This window comes from Natrix helvetica, assembly GCF_964273705.1.
Source record: "Natrix helvetica genome assembly, chromosome: 2".
NCBI classification, from domain to species: domain Eukaryota; kingdom Metazoa; phylum Chordata; class Lepidosauria; order Squamata; family Natricidae; genus Natrix; species Natrix helvetica.
Window position 1 is genome coordinate 201,549,016 of NC_138552.1, and position 20,724 is coordinate 201,569,739.

At 38.3% G+C, this 20,724-nt stretch overlaps 1 protein-coding gene across 1 annotated transcript in view; it reads right to left on the bottom strand.

The window, feature by feature from the left end:
• Positions 1-1,377: 1,377 nt before the first annotated feature.
• Positions 1,378-20,724, bottom strand: part of TXLNB (taxilin beta) — a 29,422-nt gene continuing 10,075 nt past the window's right edge. The window contains exons 3-10 of the mRNA XM_081943499.1: positions 20,036-20,127; positions 16,038-16,208; positions 14,023-14,217; positions 12,679-12,798; positions 8,593-8,667; positions 6,681-6,773; positions 3,642-3,737; positions 1,378-2,854 (exon numbers count right to left, since the gene is read on the bottom strand). Coding sequence (XP_081799625.1) covers positions 2,324-2,854; positions 3,642-3,737; positions 6,681-6,773; positions 8,593-8,667; positions 12,679-12,798; positions 14,023-14,217; positions 16,038-16,208; positions 20,036-20,127 — 1,373 coding nt within the window. The 3' untranslated portion in view covers positions 1,378-2,323. The remainder of the gene's footprint in view (positions 2,855-3,641; positions 3,738-6,680; positions 6,774-8,592; positions 8,668-12,678; positions 12,799-14,022; positions 14,218-16,037; positions 16,209-20,035; positions 20,128-20,724) is intronic.

Genomic DNA, 20,724 nt, shown 5'->3' on the forward strand with positions numbered 1-20,724 from the left:
AACAAGTGATAGTTAAGCAAAACCAAAAATGTAAATTGCAGCCACATGTTCACAGGATGTAGCAAAGAGCCATAAATACAGGCTGGTGCCCAAAATGAACATGACTGTCATCTCTTTTTTGGGGTGTGTTGCAACTTTGAATGGTCACTAAGTGACTGGTTGTAAGTTGAGTACTACCTGTGTCTCAAACATCCCAACAGCTTACAGTTATATAAAACAACAAATAAAGCTCATTTAGTTGCTAATGTCATGTAGAAAGTGAAAAAAAGTGTGATCATCAGTTCTGGCACAGCCTTTTCTGACTGCTTGAAATTCTTGATCTGTAAGTACAATGGATAAAGTTGTGAATTGCTGCTGAATTAGTGCTAAGTGTGCACCAGCCTTTTAGTATTTATGGCTTTAAAAAGTCAGAAAAGTTGAGTAGGTGGAAACCCTCATTCTGTCTGCTTACTGCTTTCAAGTACATTGATTGTATGTTTCCACAAGGAATAATATGAAAATGTATGAGATAACCATGAGGTGAACCACTCAAGCAGGATACTTAAACAATCATTTTGTAGCCAGAATCCTATTTGCAATAGCCCCTCGAAACATCTAACTATTAATTTGGATCTGTCAGGGGTTTTCAAAAGATATTTTTGCACCACTCTACGAACTTGCTAAAGTTGCTTCTCATTTTTGTGTGATAGATGTTGTCAGTTCAATGAAAATCTCAGGTATAGACTTGCTACTTATTAATGATTCATTTGGCTTGTCTTATAGACTCTGCCTGTTTGGGTGGGGCTATGGGATCAAAGGTTTCTGTTTGCCTTTGTAGTCATTTCTAGTATTTTTAAATTGGAGACCAACCTGCTCTACCAACGTTCCAAAGTGCAATCACAATAAATTATACAATACTATGTAGTATTATAAAGATCTTCAAATAGATTTTCTAATGTCTAATGTGGAGAGATTCCTACTGCGAAATTGGTTCTGGAGTCATCCCTAATTTGAATCTCTTCAATACAGGTGGTATCTCTTCAATACAGGTGGTACAAATATTATCAACTATTTTTCAGATGGTTCATTACATTACAGAGATAATATATCTCAACTGTTTTGAAGAATCTGATCATTATTAGGCCTAGTTCAAATTTCTGTTTATAGTCTCCATAAAAACATTCACATCTGACAGCTTTTGTAGAAATGTGAGCCTTTGTCTAATAAAAGAAAGGGGGGGGGGAGAATCCCCAGCAAATGGAAACTATTAAGGCAATGTTTAAAATACTAAGGAGTTATAAATGAAAATCTTAATATTGAAACGGCTAGAATTCCTGAGATGCGATCCAGTGTTTTAAAAAATCATGTGAATTCAATTGATAGGCATAAAATATAGTCTAGCTAACATACTGAACCATTGTTTAATTCAGGGGAATCCAATGACAAACTCAGGTACTAGATTGTGGTCATACATGTTTGAATAATGACAATTTTAAAAAGACAGATGAATTATTTGTAATATAAAATATGAATGCAGAATAGGGGTCCCCAACTTCGAGCCATGGACCAGCACCTGTCCGTGGATGGTTAGGAACTGGGTCACAAAGCTGGAATTGAGTGGCAGGCAAGTGAAATCAAAATCACCCCTCTCCCCCAGTCCATGAAAAAATTTTTTTCCCATGAAATCAGTCCCCTAGTACAAGAGGTTTGGGGACTGCTGATGTAGAATATAGGAACAGAGGTGTGCCATTTTTCATATTTTATAACCCCCAAAGAATTGACTGCAAAAGGAACAGCTAATTTTTGAAAGCAAAATTTAAATGCCATTCCCAGGTTTGAGGCCTACCTGTTCTTGTACTGGATCTTGAAAGATTTCCAAATTTAGTTTATTTTTCAAGTCAGATTTTATGACTAAAGATATAATACAGCCATTCTAAGCTTGGACATGGATCAGTGTTAACACCGTCATTCTATATCAGAAAGCATATGGCGGATCACTTCATACCAGATCCCAACTTAAGGCATAAAAATTTAAAGCAAAAAAAAAATTGTTTTCAGAAATCCACAACATTTCCAAAGACTTAACTATGATGAAAGTAGCAGAAAATTATGAAGCGAATTACTGTTAGGTAATTAGGTCAAGATGCCTAAACTCTTGGCTTTACCTGAATGAGAAGTAAAGCAGATTCAAACACAACCAGTAATCATGGGGATACAATAGTGTATATTCTATCAAATTGAAGGAGGTTTGAAAATACTTGTAAAGCCATATTACTATGAAAACCAATGTTTAGGAAAGGGTTGGGGAATGTCATTTTGGGGGAAAACACATCATTATATTGTGCTAATCAACATCTTCCATGTCAGTATTTGAGAGCTTCAACACGGGATCAACTTTTACTATGTCCCCCTCTGGTTCCTGTGCTTTGGGCATGGATGTTGGATCAATACAGCAGTCTTGGTTGCCTTGTGGCTTGCAAGAAACCAATATCTCAGGAGAACAAATTGGGTCACATACTTTGGGATCATGTAGTTCTTCCACTTTTTCTTCATTGGTTGGGATCACAGGCATATTCACATGAGTCACCATGAAAGCTGTAGCCAAATCTTTTGGGATAATTTCACTGGTAGCAGATGGCTCATCAATAGCCTGACTTGTAACTGTTGTCTTATTCTCCAGACTATCCTCCACTCCAGCTTGCTGTTCTTCCTCCTCATCGTCTTCTGCCTCCTCTTCTTTGTTCTCTTCAGGGAATTGTGCTTCTTTTATTTTTTTATACAATACGTTCCGTTCCTCCTGCAGAGCTCTGCAAAGATTTTCTAGTCTTTGAATTTTCACTACAAAGCATTCATATTCCTTGGCCCTCATGGCTTTCTGTGATAGAGTAAAAAAAAGCAAAACATTTGAAGGCTGCCATGCTGGTACACGACAGAAGAGAATCTAAATATCTCCTCAGACATTTTTGTTTGCTTGTTCAAATACTACTTTAAAAGGTAACCCCAAGATCTTAACGATTCGCTTGCCATTTCTGCAAAGTTTGTGGTAGTCTGTACCTTTTATGCCTCCAGATTTTACATTCAATTTTTGCAAATCTATAGAGCCAGCTAAAACTTCTTAGATATGCTAATTTTAGCTGGCAGGATGCGAAAGCGGGTGTGTAAAAGGGGAAATTGGGAAATTACAAATTATAGCATGTAACTGTTAGCCTTTCACTTCTGCAATGCATGAAGCCAGCCCAAGTCATTCTATTATTGCACTTAAATCATGTTAAAAGTCTTTTTTTTTTGAAAAAAAAAATCTGCCTAACTTGCTCGATGAAAAATGTAAGTAGGATAATTGGATTGTGCAAATGTTATCTAGTGGCCGCTAAATACTCCAGCTGACCATGCATGCTGACAGCTAGATTGCCTCTGAATTAAAGTGTGACTCCAAATTCCAGATTTCTTTAATTTTGTCGTTTCATTTCCCACATGCAACAAGCACTTACATAACTCTACTCTGTTACTTCATTTATTAACTGCCACTGAGCAGACAAGCAAGTATGAACAGTATTGGAAATCTTTCCAGTAATAGTGACATCACAGCTCCATTATTAAAAACATTTTAATGAACAAGATTATATGGCTTTTATATGCAACTGATTTTAAAATTTGTTTCGTACCTCTTCAATCATGTCCAGTAAAGCTTTGTTACAGTTCTCAAACCTTGCTTTCCATGTGGCTGTATCCTTTTCCAGTTTTTTCATTTTCTTTGTCATCTGTAAAAAATATATCAAAATCTAGTGGACAGGGCAGGAAAGTTAAATTTGACTTTTTCTAAATGGCTTTCCTTAGGGCTGTGTAAGCTGATTAAACACTCACACAACGTCCATATTAATTTAATGGATGTTGTATGAGAATCCTAGAGCCATAGATGGTTCCCAATTCAAAGATACTTGTTCAAGATATATGAGTATTTGTTCATGTGACTAAGCTTCCTTTCTGTCTACATATGCTACTTAGGTTTGATACAGTATTCTTCAATTATCTGAGACTGGAAACACAAGGGAGTTACCATTCTACTGGTGGATACTACTTTATCTTGCATAAAGGTTTTGATTTTTCAAAGTTTCATTTTCAATTAAACAGTATGTTGTCTGGGTATAAATAGTTTGAAAGGTAATAATCAATGTTTACAACAATATTCATTACATTGATATTAATTCTATAATAATAAAAATAATAATCATATTCTCTATTTTAACAAATCCGCCTTATTTTATTAATAGTGGATACTACTTTATCAATAGACAGGCACACTTCATATGTAGACAGACACATCAATCATGAAGAGGGAACAGAAAAATGGTAAGATGTTGGTGGATATATTGAGATTCTATTGCATATGCCCCATTTGAATGATTGGACTGAAAAAAATATTAGAGATGGGGAATATTTCAGAAATTACCCTGTCCACCAAAACCTAAATTGTATAAATACTCATATTTTTTAAAATATTCTCTTTCCTTGCTTCTATATACTTTTTTTCATGATTTCTTATTCCTATCTATAATTCTTTCAACAATTTTCTTGCTAGTCCTGGAAAAAGTCATTGACCATCCCATCTAGCAATTTGCGCTGCACCAAATTTTTAGGAACATTGCATGACTTCCCTTCCTGAAAATATAGGCTGGGGTGTGGGAGAACCTACCCTATAGGGAAGGCGGAAATCATTCAAACTGGTCACCCCTCCACCCCCATGTTCCCTTATATCATAAGTACATTTTTTACATTTCTATACCTTCATCTAAGGGTTACAAAATGGTCTACAACAAAACAATTTAGTTTGAAAAATAAGATATGAACCACCATCAGAAAACTAATTAAAATAATGTAAATTATCAGTCTACAATAGTTGGAAGCAAATGGATGAGGGCTTGAATAAAGGGGTCACCTTAAGCTGTTTGTTCAGGAAGATCTCATGTTTCAGTGTTACCTTTTCTACAATGATGAGAGAAGGGATGGTAGGAAACCCTTTCCTACATTCATATCTTATTTCATATCCAAAAACTATGCAAATGATCTTTTTCTGCCTTCTTCCTGGAATTGTACTTTAGGTCTCAAATCTATGCTTTCATATCCAAAAAGTATGTATATTAGTTTTGATGCCAGCCCTAACATTCATTCTCATTTTGATTTCTGTGGTCACATTATGAAGATAGAATAGTTGAAATGTGCAAAGGTTTATGAATCCATGTTAGACAGATTAAAAATACCTATTGGGAAAATCAAAGGTCCATAATAAATACATATGACCATGCAGTTGCTAAAGTACTATAAAGCTGATATCTTTGCTCTTTTTTCCCCCTTTGTGGAGATCATCAGAGTAAATATTAATCTGTATGTAATAGTACAAAACAGAAGCATGTGAATACAGATATAACACTTGATTTTTTCCCCTATTAGGCTAGCAGAAGTAGGTGAATTACATAGAATGCAATAGCATAATCAATTTATACGTGTTTTCCAATATTTTTTTTTAAAAAAAGAATAATACAATGACAACTTAGTGGCGATTTTGTGGATAATTCCAAACAGCGAATGAACTGAAAACATGCTAATTATCAGCTTCTTAAATAGTTAGTAGGGTTGACATCAGCATGAAACCTTTTTTCACAAGAATCTGTTCTTCAGTTTAATACCATTTAATTCTATTCCATTAACAACATTCTGAACTATTATAAATGTAACCAAATGAATTAATGATTCTATCATCTGATAACTCTTTCCTGAGCTTTTAAAAACATGGTGTGTGGCTCCTAGTAGTAGGGTTTCTATCACAGTTTGATAAACCAGGATTACTAAGAACTTCACAGTCTTTTCATGTCTAAATGAAAGTGCTTACAAGATTATAACAAAGCAAGTGAGCTAAAAGGATGGCATTAGAACAAAGTAGGGAGTTGTGTTTATAAATACAGTTTTTATTATGGCTAATGCTATGACCTTCATTTTATTATGGCTAATGCTATGACTGTCAGAGTCCCATGTTTTGCAAATAAATCATAGTAATACAAATGGCCTTAATGTTTACAACATGAACATTTTATGGCTCTAACATGAACATTTTCACATTATGCCGCAAACTCAAAGTTCACAGAATTGTACTACACTGATATCATCAGAAATGGTGAGGACAGAATTTTGTATTAATCCCCTTACAGGCCCTTTAAAAATAAGCATTCCTTTCTAAAACATGAAGAAAATTGTACCATCAATTGTCACTGTATTCGAAGGCTGTGACATTGGAGAACTCTGAAGATCAATGGAAGGGCTGGAAAATGCCATAAGCTACATAATAGTTACTCCCATTCTACACATGACTGAACCATCTATTTATTTGATTAGTGGTTTCTAAAACCTGAAAGCTCCAGGCCTATTTTATATTCTTTACTAGCGAAACCAACCAATCAAAACTCAAGATTTTATAAAATCAAGATTTTATACAACAAAAGCTAAATAAATGAACTGATCTAAATATCTGGAATCATGAGAGAAATCTAAATTCCAGCAGATTCTTAGATTATCAGTAAAGAAGTTACAGCTTTATAAATACAAAATTGTTGGAAAGTCTTGAAAACCAAACAAAATCAACCTGAAAGACATTCATTGATGTCATTTAACAACATGGAAAGCCTAGGGTGGAAATGCAATGTGTAACCCACCTTGTCCATTTCTTGCTTGAAGTTGGCAAACACTTCATTGCTTTTTGTTAGCGTTTTCTGAAATTCTTCAAAACGTTCAGAATAGAGAGTCAGCTGCAATCAAAGTGGGGGGGGGAGGAGAGTGGTCAGTTACACCCACCATTGCACAATAATAGCACTCAATTCACTTTTCAGTTCAATTCAAAAGATTGCAGAAAGATAGTAAGATGAAACTTTTAGCTTGGAATTTAAAGGTATCTTAAAAAAGTTTGTGGAAGAAGAAATTTCCATCCTCTTCAGAGCTGTCTGGAAAATCAACATGTTCCTGAAAAATGGGGATGTGGTGTAAGTAAGGAGTGGGAGAATTGGATCCTAAAGGAACTTATATTAAGGAGATTCATTAAAGAAAGCTTTTCCTTCTGAAGAGTTAGGTAATTATGACAGCTTGTAGGCATTCCAGGTGCATTTACTAAACTTTAACTCCCATAATCCCTCACAATTCAGCTCCCAGAATTCTTCATGTTTCTCCAGGCTACTTGGATTTCCAGCAATAAATTGGAGTGCCATAGGTTGCCTCTCCCTGCCCTGCTTACCCAGGTAAGAGAGGGTGCTAGCGTTGGGATAAAGAATCCAATGTCTTATATTAGGGGTGTCAAACTCGCAGCCAGCAGGCAAGATGCATTACACGTTGACACGGCCACCCGATTTAGCAAAGGGGGAAAAGTCACACTATGTCACGTAATGCCGCGAGTTTGACACCCTGTCTTACATGATCAACATGGCAGAAAGAATAGTTTCCTAACAATTTCACTATATCTAATGTTTAATATTGCAAATTGTTAGCCCTTAAGACGGGTGTCAAACTCTATTTCATTAAGGGTTGTGTTTGACCTTGGGGGTATGGCCAACTCAGTATCACGTGTGTTGGGGGTGCCTGTGGTGGCCCAAGGGCTCTGCCATTGAAAACAGACTCCCGAGCACATTTTTGGCTGCAAAAGCTTCCTACCACCTTCTGCCATTGAAATCAGACCTATGCAAGTTTCGTTTCCAGCTGCGATTGCATCCTGCAATCCTCTGTCAGTGAAAATGAAGGTGTCCCTCCTGAGCTCAGCTGGCAGAAGCAATGTGTGCTGGTTCTTTGCTGTTTCCAGGGTGGCCCTGTGGGCCAGATCTAAGCATCTTGTGGGCTGGATCCAGCCCCCCGACCTTGAGTTGACACCCCTGCCTTAAGATGTTCCTAAATGCTAAACAGATGTAGATAATCTCACTTATTTAGCTATATGAAGTTTGGGAGATAATATGTGTAATTAGGACAAAATATTTTTTGTTTTCACTGTTTTTCCTATCTTGGACAAAACCCAGCTTCAAATATTCAACCATCCTTGATGGTTTATATAACATTGCATAATTTCAATTACTCTTTGACCTCTGTTGTTGCAGCTGATATAGCATAGGTTGGCTCAAATTCTTGTTGAGTCCATAAATTAATATATTCCTTAATAATAAAAATGGATGGTAAAAAAGGGTAAATATCCAACATCTGCTGAATTTCATGGATTCATTCTAGACATGAAACAGAGTAATGTATGCTGGCTTTAAATCTTTTTTTAAAGAGAAAATATTTTTTAAATAAAAGAATAGATGGAAAAAAGACAAGAAGAATAAGTCAAATTTCCTCAATTTTTCTCAATTCCAGGTTAATTAGATTGCGATATCCAAACACAGTTTCCAATAAAATGTATGGACTGCTCCATTGTAATATTTCATAAGGATTTAATCTACTGCATGCTACCCCTATGCTTTCAGAGGATGTGCTTAAATGGGGTTTGAACATAAATAAGGTTAGCTACATTTTATCCACTTTTACACATCTAATAAGTTGAACACGACCAGTTGGAAAAAGTACATAATAGAAACAATGGCCTTATTTTACCTGAGCCCGGAGAACAGTCTCTTGTTCCTTTAGCATTTTTGTCTGTAGTTTCCATTCTGCTGCTTGGGTGAGTAGCTATTTGGGATTTAAGAATGCATACAATATTTGAAATATCACGAAATTCGCATTTTTAAAAAATCTTTGCAAATCGTTGGTATTTGTAAAATATTGCATGTTTGATTAATATCTAATGAAATGAATGGAATCCACAAAATATATGAAATTACTTTTTTAAACAAATCTTTTTGATCTGGTAACATAGTATAGTCATTTTTTCTTTCTTTTTTTCTTTTTACGGCCCTGTAATCCCTTTTTATTGGGGTGGAGTCAGGACGACTGAATGGAGCTGAGCATTTACTAAGTGGATGCCCTTTCCGACACCTATGTTGAGTTCTCAGCAGCTATTTACACTTTACGTCCTGATAGAGAAACATTTTGTCTGTCGCTACCTAGGATTGAACGCTCAACCTTCCGAGTGGGAGATGAGTGTCTTCACCTCTAGGCAATGTTTTTTAAAATCAGCGCTATAAATCTAAGTAAAATCCTCATACAGCTTTTCATGAGGTTTTCAGAACTTTGTCCTTTTAAAATCCTCCATGCTTCGGTGGGAAACAACAAAGATTAAAATAAAATCCATGTAGCGTGGTGAGGTTGATAGCAAAGCAGAGCAAACAACTGTTAGTTAAAGTGGGGTGACAAATATTCTGAGGTCTAAATTAGATTTCAGACTTAATTCTTAATCCTGCAAACTATCCACATTTTGATAATGCTTAACATTTTGCCAGAGCTGCATAGCCACCTATTTCAACTGGAATTACTTTTTACCTGCCATAACCAAATAGAACAGATGAGGTGGAAACTGCTTCTATGTGTAATTTGTTCTGGCTCATTAATGAGTTTTATTTTGCCCTCTCTACTCTACAGCTCAACTTGACACCTCTAATTTACAAGACTAATCTGGGAGCTACTTGTAATAAAAGCAACTGTTCAAAGCAATATTTTCAATTAGCATTTATTTTTAAAAGCGAATTGTATCGCCTGGAGTTATCTTCCAAATCAGAAAAGTTCTGCGCTGGTATTGGTGCTTTTATTAATAAAATATGATGGAAGGGAAAGCCAACTCATAAAGAATATACAATTCCTGAACGCAGTTGGTTCTTTTTATTTTCTCCTAGAAATAAAGAAGGGCTAATATTATTTCATTTTTATTTATGAATCAAATTTATATAGCTGCCCATCTCACCAAAGGGAACTTTGGGTGGCACAAAAGAATAGATAAAATAGCCAATAGAATAGCAGATAAAAATAAAACAAGTCCACAGTAATAAACATACAAACAAAAATATTGTGGATTTTAGACATAGTATTATGCTCAGTAGAAGAGAGGATAAAAATGGCCTCCCTCAACAGTGAAGTTACTGAGACAAATGTTTGATTCTCCAGCAGCTGCAGATGTGGCAGCATAACCAAATCTGGAAGGCTGTTCAAAAAAATCAAAAGGGATGCGCCAATCAGGAGGAATGCATATTCTGTAATGCAGGTGAACAGCAGAGAAGGCATGTCTCCTAGGATCTACCAAATGTAATTTTCTGGCCAAGGTATCCACTGCATGCCTTCACTCTGTGATCTAATGGGATGGGCTGATACAAATGGGCAGAGGTGGTCCCTCATGTAACCTGCTTTTATGCCACGAAGGGCTTGAAAGGTTAAAACCAGCACTCTGAATTGGACCTGGAAGTAAACTGGCAACCAGTGCAGCTTGTGGATCAGAAGTGTAACGTGTTGCCCTAGGACCGTGATGGCAAACTTATGGCATGCCTGCCACAGGTGGCACTCGGAGCTATATCTGAGGTGTGCGCTGGTCAGCTGATTTTCGGTCTTCCGGAGGGTGGGGAAAGCCTCCGGAGCCCGTGGATGGTGAAAAATAGCTCAACGGGACTACTGGAAGTTCGTTCTGAACTTCCGGTAGTCCTGTTGGGTCTGTTTTTTGCCATCCACAGGTTCCGAAGGCTTTCCTGAAGCTTGGGGAGGGCGAACAATGGCCCAATAGGCCTACCGAAACTCCGGAGGCTTCACTGAGGCCTGCACACATGCACAGGGGGAGCACGGCGGGTTGAGTGTGCATGTACCAGGGAAAGAGCATTGCATTATGGGTGTGGGCATGTACCTGCACACTACTGTGGGCATGCCCTTTTGGCCACCCAAATAGAAAAACATTCACCATCTCTGCCCTAGGAAAACACACAACTGACCATACTACTGCATTCTGTATCAGCTGAGGTTTACAAATAACCTTCTAGAGGAGCTTCATGTAGAACGCATTGCACTAATCTAAAGACTTGGCCAACTAACCACGGCTGACTCACTGGCATCCTACTTGCTGCAGCCAAAATAACTGTGGGACAACTTGCCATGGCCAACTCACCATGAGCCAACTTTCCATGGGCCAATTCAATGTGGGATTAGTTCCTTTTATTGTTCATCAAAGCATTACAAAAGCATTACAAAAGCTGGTAGTCATAGGAATGATTTTCTTTAATGTAAGAGATAAAATAATTTTGATGAAAACGTGGTCAGCCAAAATGAAAGCAACTAAGTGAACCCCATGGGAAGTTGTCCTGCAGCAAATTGGCTATGGTGAGTTATCTCATTCTGATATATGTGACGTAAAACTATTGGCTGTATTGGAGTCCCTCCCAGAAGTTCACATTAGATTGTAATTTTTCATCGGAATTGAAGGAAATTATATTCATGGAAGTGGTTAATTATAAACATTTAAGTAATATGCTCTTAATTTAATATAAATAAAATTAATGCAAATAAAATCAGTTTTAATTTTTGTATTGAATCAGTTTCTTCTTTATTTTGTCCTCACCTACTTCTTGGAGCGTATCACATAATCACACCATTTTGCAATAAAAAATTAAAATTGTTTCTGTGTGAGAAGATCTGGGAAATAATAAATTTTGAAACAAATGTAGAAAAGGAATTTTTTCTACTGAACAATATTTACCAAAGTTTGGGTTAAAGTATATTTAATTTTTGAGCATTGCATTACATATGTTTTGAATATGATCAATACTTTTAAAAATTATTTTAAATTATAGGAGATTTTAGCTGGATTGCATGCCAAGAAGCAGCAAATAAACATGAAGGCCACCAGGAGGCAGCAGAGTTATTCTGCTGCTAATGCAAAATGCAAGTTTAAGCAATTTCAAAGCAAAAGCATTTGGGGCTGATATAAAATCTAATGATCAGCTTTTTCCTCATTTGGTATGCCACAAAGAATATATTATGCTCTAGATACTATTGCAAAATCTGTTAAACATTCAAATGAATTTTTGAATCATAACCGACTGAGATATTTTAATCTAAAAATAGACAAGTTTGTCAATGGATCTATTACAACTAAGTACAAGGATCTTTCATAAGTATCATATAATGGTTCAGCACCATTATAATTTAAAATGGTCGCTGAGCATGTTAAATGAGAACAAGCGGTAGTAGATTGGATAGGAAGAATATGGGTTCAAATTATTACTCAGTTATGGAGTTAAGCAATCTCTGGATAGATCATATCTTAGCTAATGCTAATCACAAAATTCCAGAAAGAAAAAAATAGAGGACTATAGGTACACCTAGAACTCCTAAGGCAGGGGTCTCAAACCTGCGGCCCGCAGGCCGGTTGCACGCGCTTGCCATGCCCATCCCCCATTTCAGCGAAGGGGGAAAAAGTTGCGATACATCACGTGAAGACATGTTATCGCAAGTTTGACACCCCTGTCCTAAGGAGAAATGTCAAATATCATTATGACAAGTGCGTCATTGCTATGTATGTGTGTGACAGAGAATGTGAGGCCATCAAGTCTAGGCCTCAGGTATGAAAGCCTTTTGGGCGACTTGGGGCCAATCATTCTACCTCAGTCCAACCTCAGAAAGTTGATGTGGAGAAAATAGAAGACAGGAATATTTTACAACTTGAGTTGTAAAAAATAAAGGGCACAATATCACACAAACAAGCAAACAAACAACATTTTAGAGGTGAACACAAACTATATATAAACAACTAAAGAAAAAAATGAATACATATTCCTTTTCTCGCTGATGCCTGTCTTCAGCTTCCTTCATAACCTCTTGTGACTGCTCCAACTTGGCATCTACCAGTTTCTGCTGAAGTTCCCTGTGCTTAAATATTTTATCAAGATGCTGGAAGGGGGGGGGGAAGAGAGAGAGAGAAAGATACAGAGATGGGGTGAATGCTAGACTCACATTGGAAATTATTTTTGAGTAGGCAAGTACAGAATTTCACTGTTAACAACATACGAAAAATAGAAGTGTTGCAAAATTATTTCACCTTCTGCTTGTTGGAAGGAGGTTATTTAGATTTTTAAATTATTTAAAGATATTAAGTATCCCCTATAAAAACAACTGTGAAATTACAAGCTACACAAGATCAAGTAAATAGAATTTTCTTAGTTTATGCATCATAATTTCTTTATAGCTGCTGAAATTCATTTGTAGCATTCCAAACATGTTTATTTTCCTGGCTATATTTATTTATTCAATTTATATGGCTGCACATTTCACCATAGCAACTCTAGGTGACTAACATTACATAAAAAGCACAATACCAAAATAAACATCAAAGTACAACCATATAAAAACTTATAATGGAAGCAAATTCAATCAGCAATAAAACAACACCTCATGGGCTTCAATTAACTTACTGACCCTCAGGCTTGTTGAATAAATACATTAGTAGTTTAAATACAAACAAAATGGATTGATTAAACTACAAGGATTGAGACTGGAATAAAAGTTCTATGGCACGCTAGCTGCAGTGAAGGGAAGAACTCATAACAAAACCACACCAATAGCTCTATTATTTAGGAAAGAGATGAAAGAAAATCCCCAAGCAAGACCCATCTCAAGAACTCATCATCAAGGTACAATGCACAAAAACAGATGACAGGCAAAACCCCTAGTAGTCCAAAGTATAGCTAGACTGTTTAGATTTAGTAAAGTTGGAAATTGCAAGGGGAATAAATGCTTATTGATTTTGCATAATTTGCAAAATACCTGTAACATTTACAGTCTGGGACAGAAGGATAGTTACTATTACTCCAGTGTCATAAAGCTAAGTATAACTCTCAACTTTGGAGAAACATCGCGTAGAGTGCAGAGCGTCCTCGTATAGCAACCATAACTGGAACTAGTCACTTGGTTGTTTAGTGAAGTGGTCACTAAATGAAAATGTGATTGTACTTATGGTATTACTTCAGTTTTCTTTTGCTTTACAGACCTGCGAGGGTCCTAAATGAAAGGATTGGTCACGGAGTTACTTTTTTAAATTTTATCACAGATGTAACTGCAAACGATTGCTCTTCGAGGCAGTCGCTAAACAAAGGCTACATGTCACATTGCTCTTACCTCCTCTCTGACTTCATACTGATCAATGATGCTTTTCAGTTTCTCTGCCAGCTCAGAATTTTCCTGGCACAACTTCATGTTCCTCTCACTTTGCTGCTCAATCTGTGCCTGGATATCATTCAGTGTGCCCTGGAAATGATTCGTGATCTCCTTCCTCTTTTCTTCTTCTTCTCTTGCTCGCTGAAGTGTCTCCTCCTGTAATGCAACAATTGGGTCAGCCCTCTCCATCATTGCAGCGTCATCCAGAAAGAAGTAGAAAAGCAGATTCCTATTCCCCTTCACCAGCTGCTACCAGCATTACCCCAATGGTAATGAGCAAATGGTCTTTTGGTTTCTTTTAACAGAATAACAGAGTTGGAAGGGACCTTGGAGGTCTTCTAGTCCAACCTCCTGCTCAAGAAGAAAACTCTGTACCAGTAGTTCTCAACCTTTCCTTCACCATGGACCCTCCTTTAAATACCTTTTGTGGCCATGGACCATGGATTCCCCAAGATGTAATTCAAGATTTAAGTCATAACATTTCTTTAAGCCTTTGTGGACCTCCTGTGATGATATCATGGGGCCCCCAGGGGACCGTGGACCACAGGTTGAGGACCACTGTTCATACCATTTCAGACACATGGTTGTCCAATCTCTTCTTAAAAACCCCTAGTGATGGATAACCCACAACTTCTGGAGGCAAGCTGATGTTCCACTGATTAATTATTCTAAGAGTCAAGAAATTAATTCTAGGTTGGTTCTCTCCCTGACCTGTAGGGCTGAAGGGAGTATAAAAAAAACACCAGATTTCTAGGATTAAGGTAAGGTAGTATTATTCATGGAAACTTTATCATTCATGGAAATTTATGGAAACGTTATAATTTTATGTAGTCCTCTGGAAATTGTTTGCAATTGCAGACTTCCAAGATTTTTTAAAAAAATCTTCTACATGCAACATATGATCCTATGATTTCTTGGTGTCTTTCCAACCAAATATCAGCTAGGTCCAGTCTTAATTTTCTGAAATCAGCGAAGGATGATTAAGGGTTGTTATCTATCCGAGCTTATATTTATTGGCCTTTGGATGCTGCTTTAATTATTTTACATTAGCTTTCACTAGATGTAGGACACATCTGCAGTCAGGAACATGTATTTGCATTACTTTTGGCATCTTAAAGCTAGAAGGAGCAATGGTCTAATAGTGGCCCACATGAGACTGGGACCAATTTCTGTAGTTGCATTATTGACTATTTTATGGGTTTCTTGAGGAACTGATATTGTTTTAGCTGTATTGAGCTTACCCAAACACGTCCACTCCACAGGTGGTGTTCAGCAGATTCTGACCAGTTCTGGAGAAATGGTTTTCTATTTTGAGTAGTTCAGAGAACTGGTAAATACCACCTCTAACTGGCCCTGCCCTCATCTATTCTCTGCCTCCCGAGTCCCAGCTGATTGGGAGGAAATGGGGATTTTGCAGTAACCTTCCCCTGGAGTGGGGAGGGAATGGAGATTTTACAGCATCCTTCCCCTGCCATGCCCACCAAGCCACACCCACCAAGCTACGCCATGCCCACCAAGCCACACCCACCAAGCTACGCCATACCCACTAAGCCATGCCACAGAAGCGGAAGTAAAAAAAAATTAGAATCCCACCACTGGGCCACTCATATACCTCACACTTTATTGATGCACATAAAACTGAAGAAAAGCATGATAACACAGCACCAGTTTCCATGCATTGCCACTGGAGATATCAATGGAATAAATCTGGGTTATAGCTCTGTAAATCAGGCTTCAGTTGTTTTAGATAAAAGTGGGAATCCAGGAGACAAAATTATATTAGGCACAATATAGAAGCAGCTTTCAATTATTTCCAGAGTACAGTTTAGACAGAAGCAGGAAACCATTTTGCTCCTACTAATGTCCAATATTGTAGAGTGAAAGATCCTTACCAATCTATTGGGAACCAACTAAGAATATCAAGTGAAAGTAACTTTTCCTTCTGACCTCCCCTAAAGATCTTCTTTTCTCATTACCTTCAGGGTTTTGTTGTGTCTTTGGAGTTGCCTACAAAGACTTTCCAATTTGCTCCGGGCCAGGATGGCTCTGCTGTGTTCATTCTGTAATTGGTCTTTCTCTTTCATGAGCTGGCCCTGTTTTTTCTGCAGATGCTTCAGCTTTTTTTGTTCAGAACGATGTTCTTCCAGCTGAAAGTATGTTGACAAGAATAAATGAGGAAAACAAGAGATCTTGGAACAAGGCTGTTCTTAGGCAATTAATAGACAACACACTCACACGCACTCCTCTGCAAGTAACATGAATATTTGGAATCGTAATTGGAATTTATTTAAATTTCATAGAACGAAAAAAGCTAATTTTCTTCCAAATAATCTTAAAAAATAGATTTTCTAATTTGCAATGGCAGTGGATAAGTGACGAAGGGGGGAAAAATACCCAAAATGTTTGGCTTGGTTTCATTCACACCAAAATTAAATGAGAAATCAAGGGTTGGGTAAGGATCACCACAATTAATGTTTAAAGTAAAATTAAGTGATGTGCAATTCAGTTTGATGCCTGGAAGAGGGAATGTTAAAAATTCTGGCTAAGTGATGGGAGATGGAATAGATGGCAGAGAATGCATTTATGTATGAAGAAATTTACATCTCTTTTATTCAGAAATCTGGTAATACCTTTTCTATCTAGCACAATTTATTTCAAGGCTTATGATAAAATCCAACTAACAACTCTCATACATGTAGAACAGAACAGAACAATTCTTTATTGGTCAAGTGTGATCAAAGGAATTTGTGTGTCCAATGACACTTGGATTTTATATAGATTATATATAACAAGGAATTTATAATAAAAATATAACTTTTAAAATGTTTTTATGGTTTTCATTATTATGATATTGTTTGCCACCCAGTTAACCGAATTGAAATGGGTGGCTATGGAAATTAAATAAATAAATACATGAAATAAAAGTGCCAAAAGCACTTAATAAGATTGTTAGTTGGAAAAGGTGCTACAGATTCTTGGTTTGTTTTCAGTCATAGACCGTCATTGTTCTCCTCCTACAATGCCTCTTTTATCAAGCTGACTAATTAACAGTCTACAAGCCAGCAATTCTTCATAACAACAACAATATAATAAAAAGGAATAACTGCATAACCCCACAGTAATTCTATAGCATATTCATGGTGCTGTGTCATATGTAGGGCAACAAAATTGGGATCTAAAATTTTGTGGCCCTGCATATGACACAGCACAATGAATATGCCATGGTAATATCATTGCAGTCTAAAGATGTTCTGAAATATATAGGCCTCAACAAGCTTTCAGAAGATCACAATGGAAGGCAGTCCGTTTTCCTTTAAGGGCAAGCTTTCCATAGAAGGGAATTGCTGAATGGATGGCCTGCTTCCAAATCTCATTTTTTTAGAAGTCTCCATAGATGGAATGAACCCCTTGGAAAGTACTCTTCACTTGCATGCATCAGATGAGTAGACTCAACTTAAAATAGGTGATAATAGATGATGAACCCTAGAAGTATACTCAAAAACAAACTGCCAGGGGCTAATGGGTCTATCCTCTTATCACACAGGCAAGTCCATTCTGTAGCAGCTGAAGATTCTGGATCCAGGGCAGCCCCATGTAATATGAATTAAGGCAGGCATGTCCAAAGTGCGGCCCGGGGGCCAAATGTGGCCCTTTTTTCAAATTGCAAGCGGCCCGCAGCCTCTTCTCCCCACTGGAGTTATTTGCTTAGTCTTTCATAAAATACTGTATTTTTCGAAGTATAAAGATGCATCTTTTTCCCCTCAAAAAAGAGGCTAAAAATCTGGGTGCATCTTATACACTGAATACAGCATTTTTTGCCTCCCAAAACTCTGCCCCCTTCACCAAAATGGCTGTGCATAGCCTTTAGGAGGTTTTCAGAGTGCCCCTGGGGACTGTGGAGGGCATAAATGAGCAAAAAACGGGCCATTTTTTGCTCAACTTTGCCCCCCCCCAGCCCCCAGGAGCACTCTAGAAGCCTCTTAAAGGCTATTCATGCCCTTTAAAAAAAAGGCCCATTTTCGTGGGAGAGTGCAAAAACTTTTTTTTTAATTTGCCTCTTCAAAATCTTGGTGCATCTTATACTCCGAAAAATACGGTAGTTAACTCGCATTTAATGTTAAGGGTTCAAAGAATGTCAGGCTGAATGATCGGCCCCACACATTTTCACCTCACCAAATCTGGCCCTCCTCGCAAAAAGTTTGGACACCCCTGAATTAAGGTAATCCAGGTGAGGCAACAATATGAGTGATTGTATTCAGTGCCCCCCCCCCCTCTATTCCAAGAATGGCCACAACCAGTGCAGTAAAGAAAACTGAGAAAAGAGCTTTTTGATCATGGTCTCTTCCAGTAGGAACTATGACTCCAGATAAATCTCTAGATTGTGGATCGGTTTTTTCAAGAAAAAGACAACCTTGTCTAGAATTAAAGTTAATGCAATCTTTTGCTTTCTAATTCAACAACCACTTTGTCTTTCTTGGGTTGAGTCTGAACCGGTTTTTCCCCTTCCAGACTTGGATAGGCGGCCCACTAGGTAGGTAGATCTGGAAATTGACTCCATAGAAAAACCACAACTACAATTTATTAAAGTAAGTTATAATAACAGAATCTTGAATCCTGCTTGTTCTTCTTATATCCCAGTGAATCATGTAGCTATTTGCCTCAAGTTACTTCCAAATATAATCTTGCCTCCAAGGTTAAATAATGCTTCACCTCTCTTTGCCTAAGTAATAGTTTTTGAATATTTCTGTCAAGGTCATCTCCCTACTGTCTATGCTGACAGACTTCAAATGCATTGGGAGTGGAGTGGATCCCCATTTGTCTCAGATGGAGAGATATATTTATTAACATAAATATTGGTGATGCCTCCCTTTGAAGCAATGTGTGACTTAACAGACTACATTCAGACATATTTAAAAAATGAAGGAGGGAGTCAAGACCCAAGAGCTCCACACTGGAGTATTCAAAGTCTGACCTCTCTTCCCCCAAGGTCACCGACTGGAATTACATCCTTATGAAAGAAAAGAACCATTCTAGTATGGTTGTCCTCCAAAGCTTATCCTTCCAGCTGACAGAGAATATTGTGGTCAAAGGCTATTGAGAAATCCAGTAGGAAAAGCATGATTGGAGTTCCCTCAGCCTAGCCATTTACAAGAGTTACTGCTACAATTTCAGTCCCATGAGGACAACTTAAGGTTCTTCAGTTATCGGCAGGGATTCCAATAAAGACAATAATGAGACTAGGATAGAATTTTCCAAGCCATGTTTCTGCTATGATGAAGTGTCTGGGAAGGTCCCAGTTTATTATACTAGGTTAGATGCTTTATTATACAAAGCCAATATTGAGTTCCTTAAGGGTCTCCAATGGAAAGAACAGACGGAACATAGCTAAATCTCCTATTATGGATTCACCAGAGGTGGTATTCAGCAGGTTTGACCAGTTCTGGAGAACCGGTAGCAGAAATTTTGAGTAGTTTGGAGAACCAGTAAATACCACCTCTAGCTGGGCCCGCCCCCATCTATTCTCTGCCTCCCGAGTCCCAGCTGATCGGAAGAGAATTGGGATTTTACAGTATCCTTCCCCTGGAGTGGGAAGGAAATGGAGATTTTACAGTATCCTTCCCCTGCCACACCCACCAAGCCACACCTACCAAGTCACACCACGGCCACCAAGCCACACCCACAGAACCGGTAGTAAAAAAAATTGAATCCCACCACTGGGACTCATCTGTACTTCTACTTGTCCTGTCAAAAGCATGTCTGATGATACTTGTGTATCTTATATAGTATAACTAAGAAAGGCAAATGAGTGGAGGAATTTTCCTTTCCCCAAATTTAAGATGGCATTTTCAATGCTTTATCAGGATTTTTAAAAGATACTGTATCTGCCGCCAGGTTGCAATCTGGTCATTTTGGACCACATAAGACATATTTTTAAACAGTCCCACCCCCCCTGGCCAGGGATCTTCATACTAACCAGTTCAGCATACTTCTTAAATAAGAGCTCCAATTTTTCTTCTGATGTATTCAGCTTGGTCAGATGTTGTATCAGCAGGGTAGCCTCTTTTCCTGAATCAGGAAAACAGGACAACAGACTATGATCAAAGTGAGAATTCATCAGATAAAATTAAGATTGTATGAATATACTAGCTGTACCGGGCCATGCGTTGCTGTGGCCCAATCTGGTTAAATGGAAAAGAAAGAAAAGAGAAAGCTCAAGTCCCCCACCAGAGGTGGCCCCCCGCATGGAAGTGAGCCACAGTGGCCCCTGCAAGAGCCACAGGCCCCGGTCTGGCTGAGCTGAGGAAGAGAGGAGGAGGCAGCCGCCGCCCCGACCCAGCTTCCCTCAGCGGTGGCAGCGAGAGGAGGTGGCCGGCATCCACTGAGGAGCAGGAGGAGGAGGAGGAAGGAGCTGCCCCTGGTGACGCGGACACGAGACACCCCCTGCTGGCCATGGCCCCATCCAGAGATGCTGTTGCCGCTGCAGTCGCCGCCTCACGGGGCACCCAGCAGCCGCCCGAGCCCCGCTGCGCCCCTGGCTGACACCGCCGCCACCCAGTCGGAGCTGCCTTGGTGAGGCCGTAGCTGGCTCCCTGTGAGGGGGGGTGGAGAGCGCGCGTGCCGGCCGGGCTGAGGAGACGCTCTGACTCCACCTCCTCTGGAGCT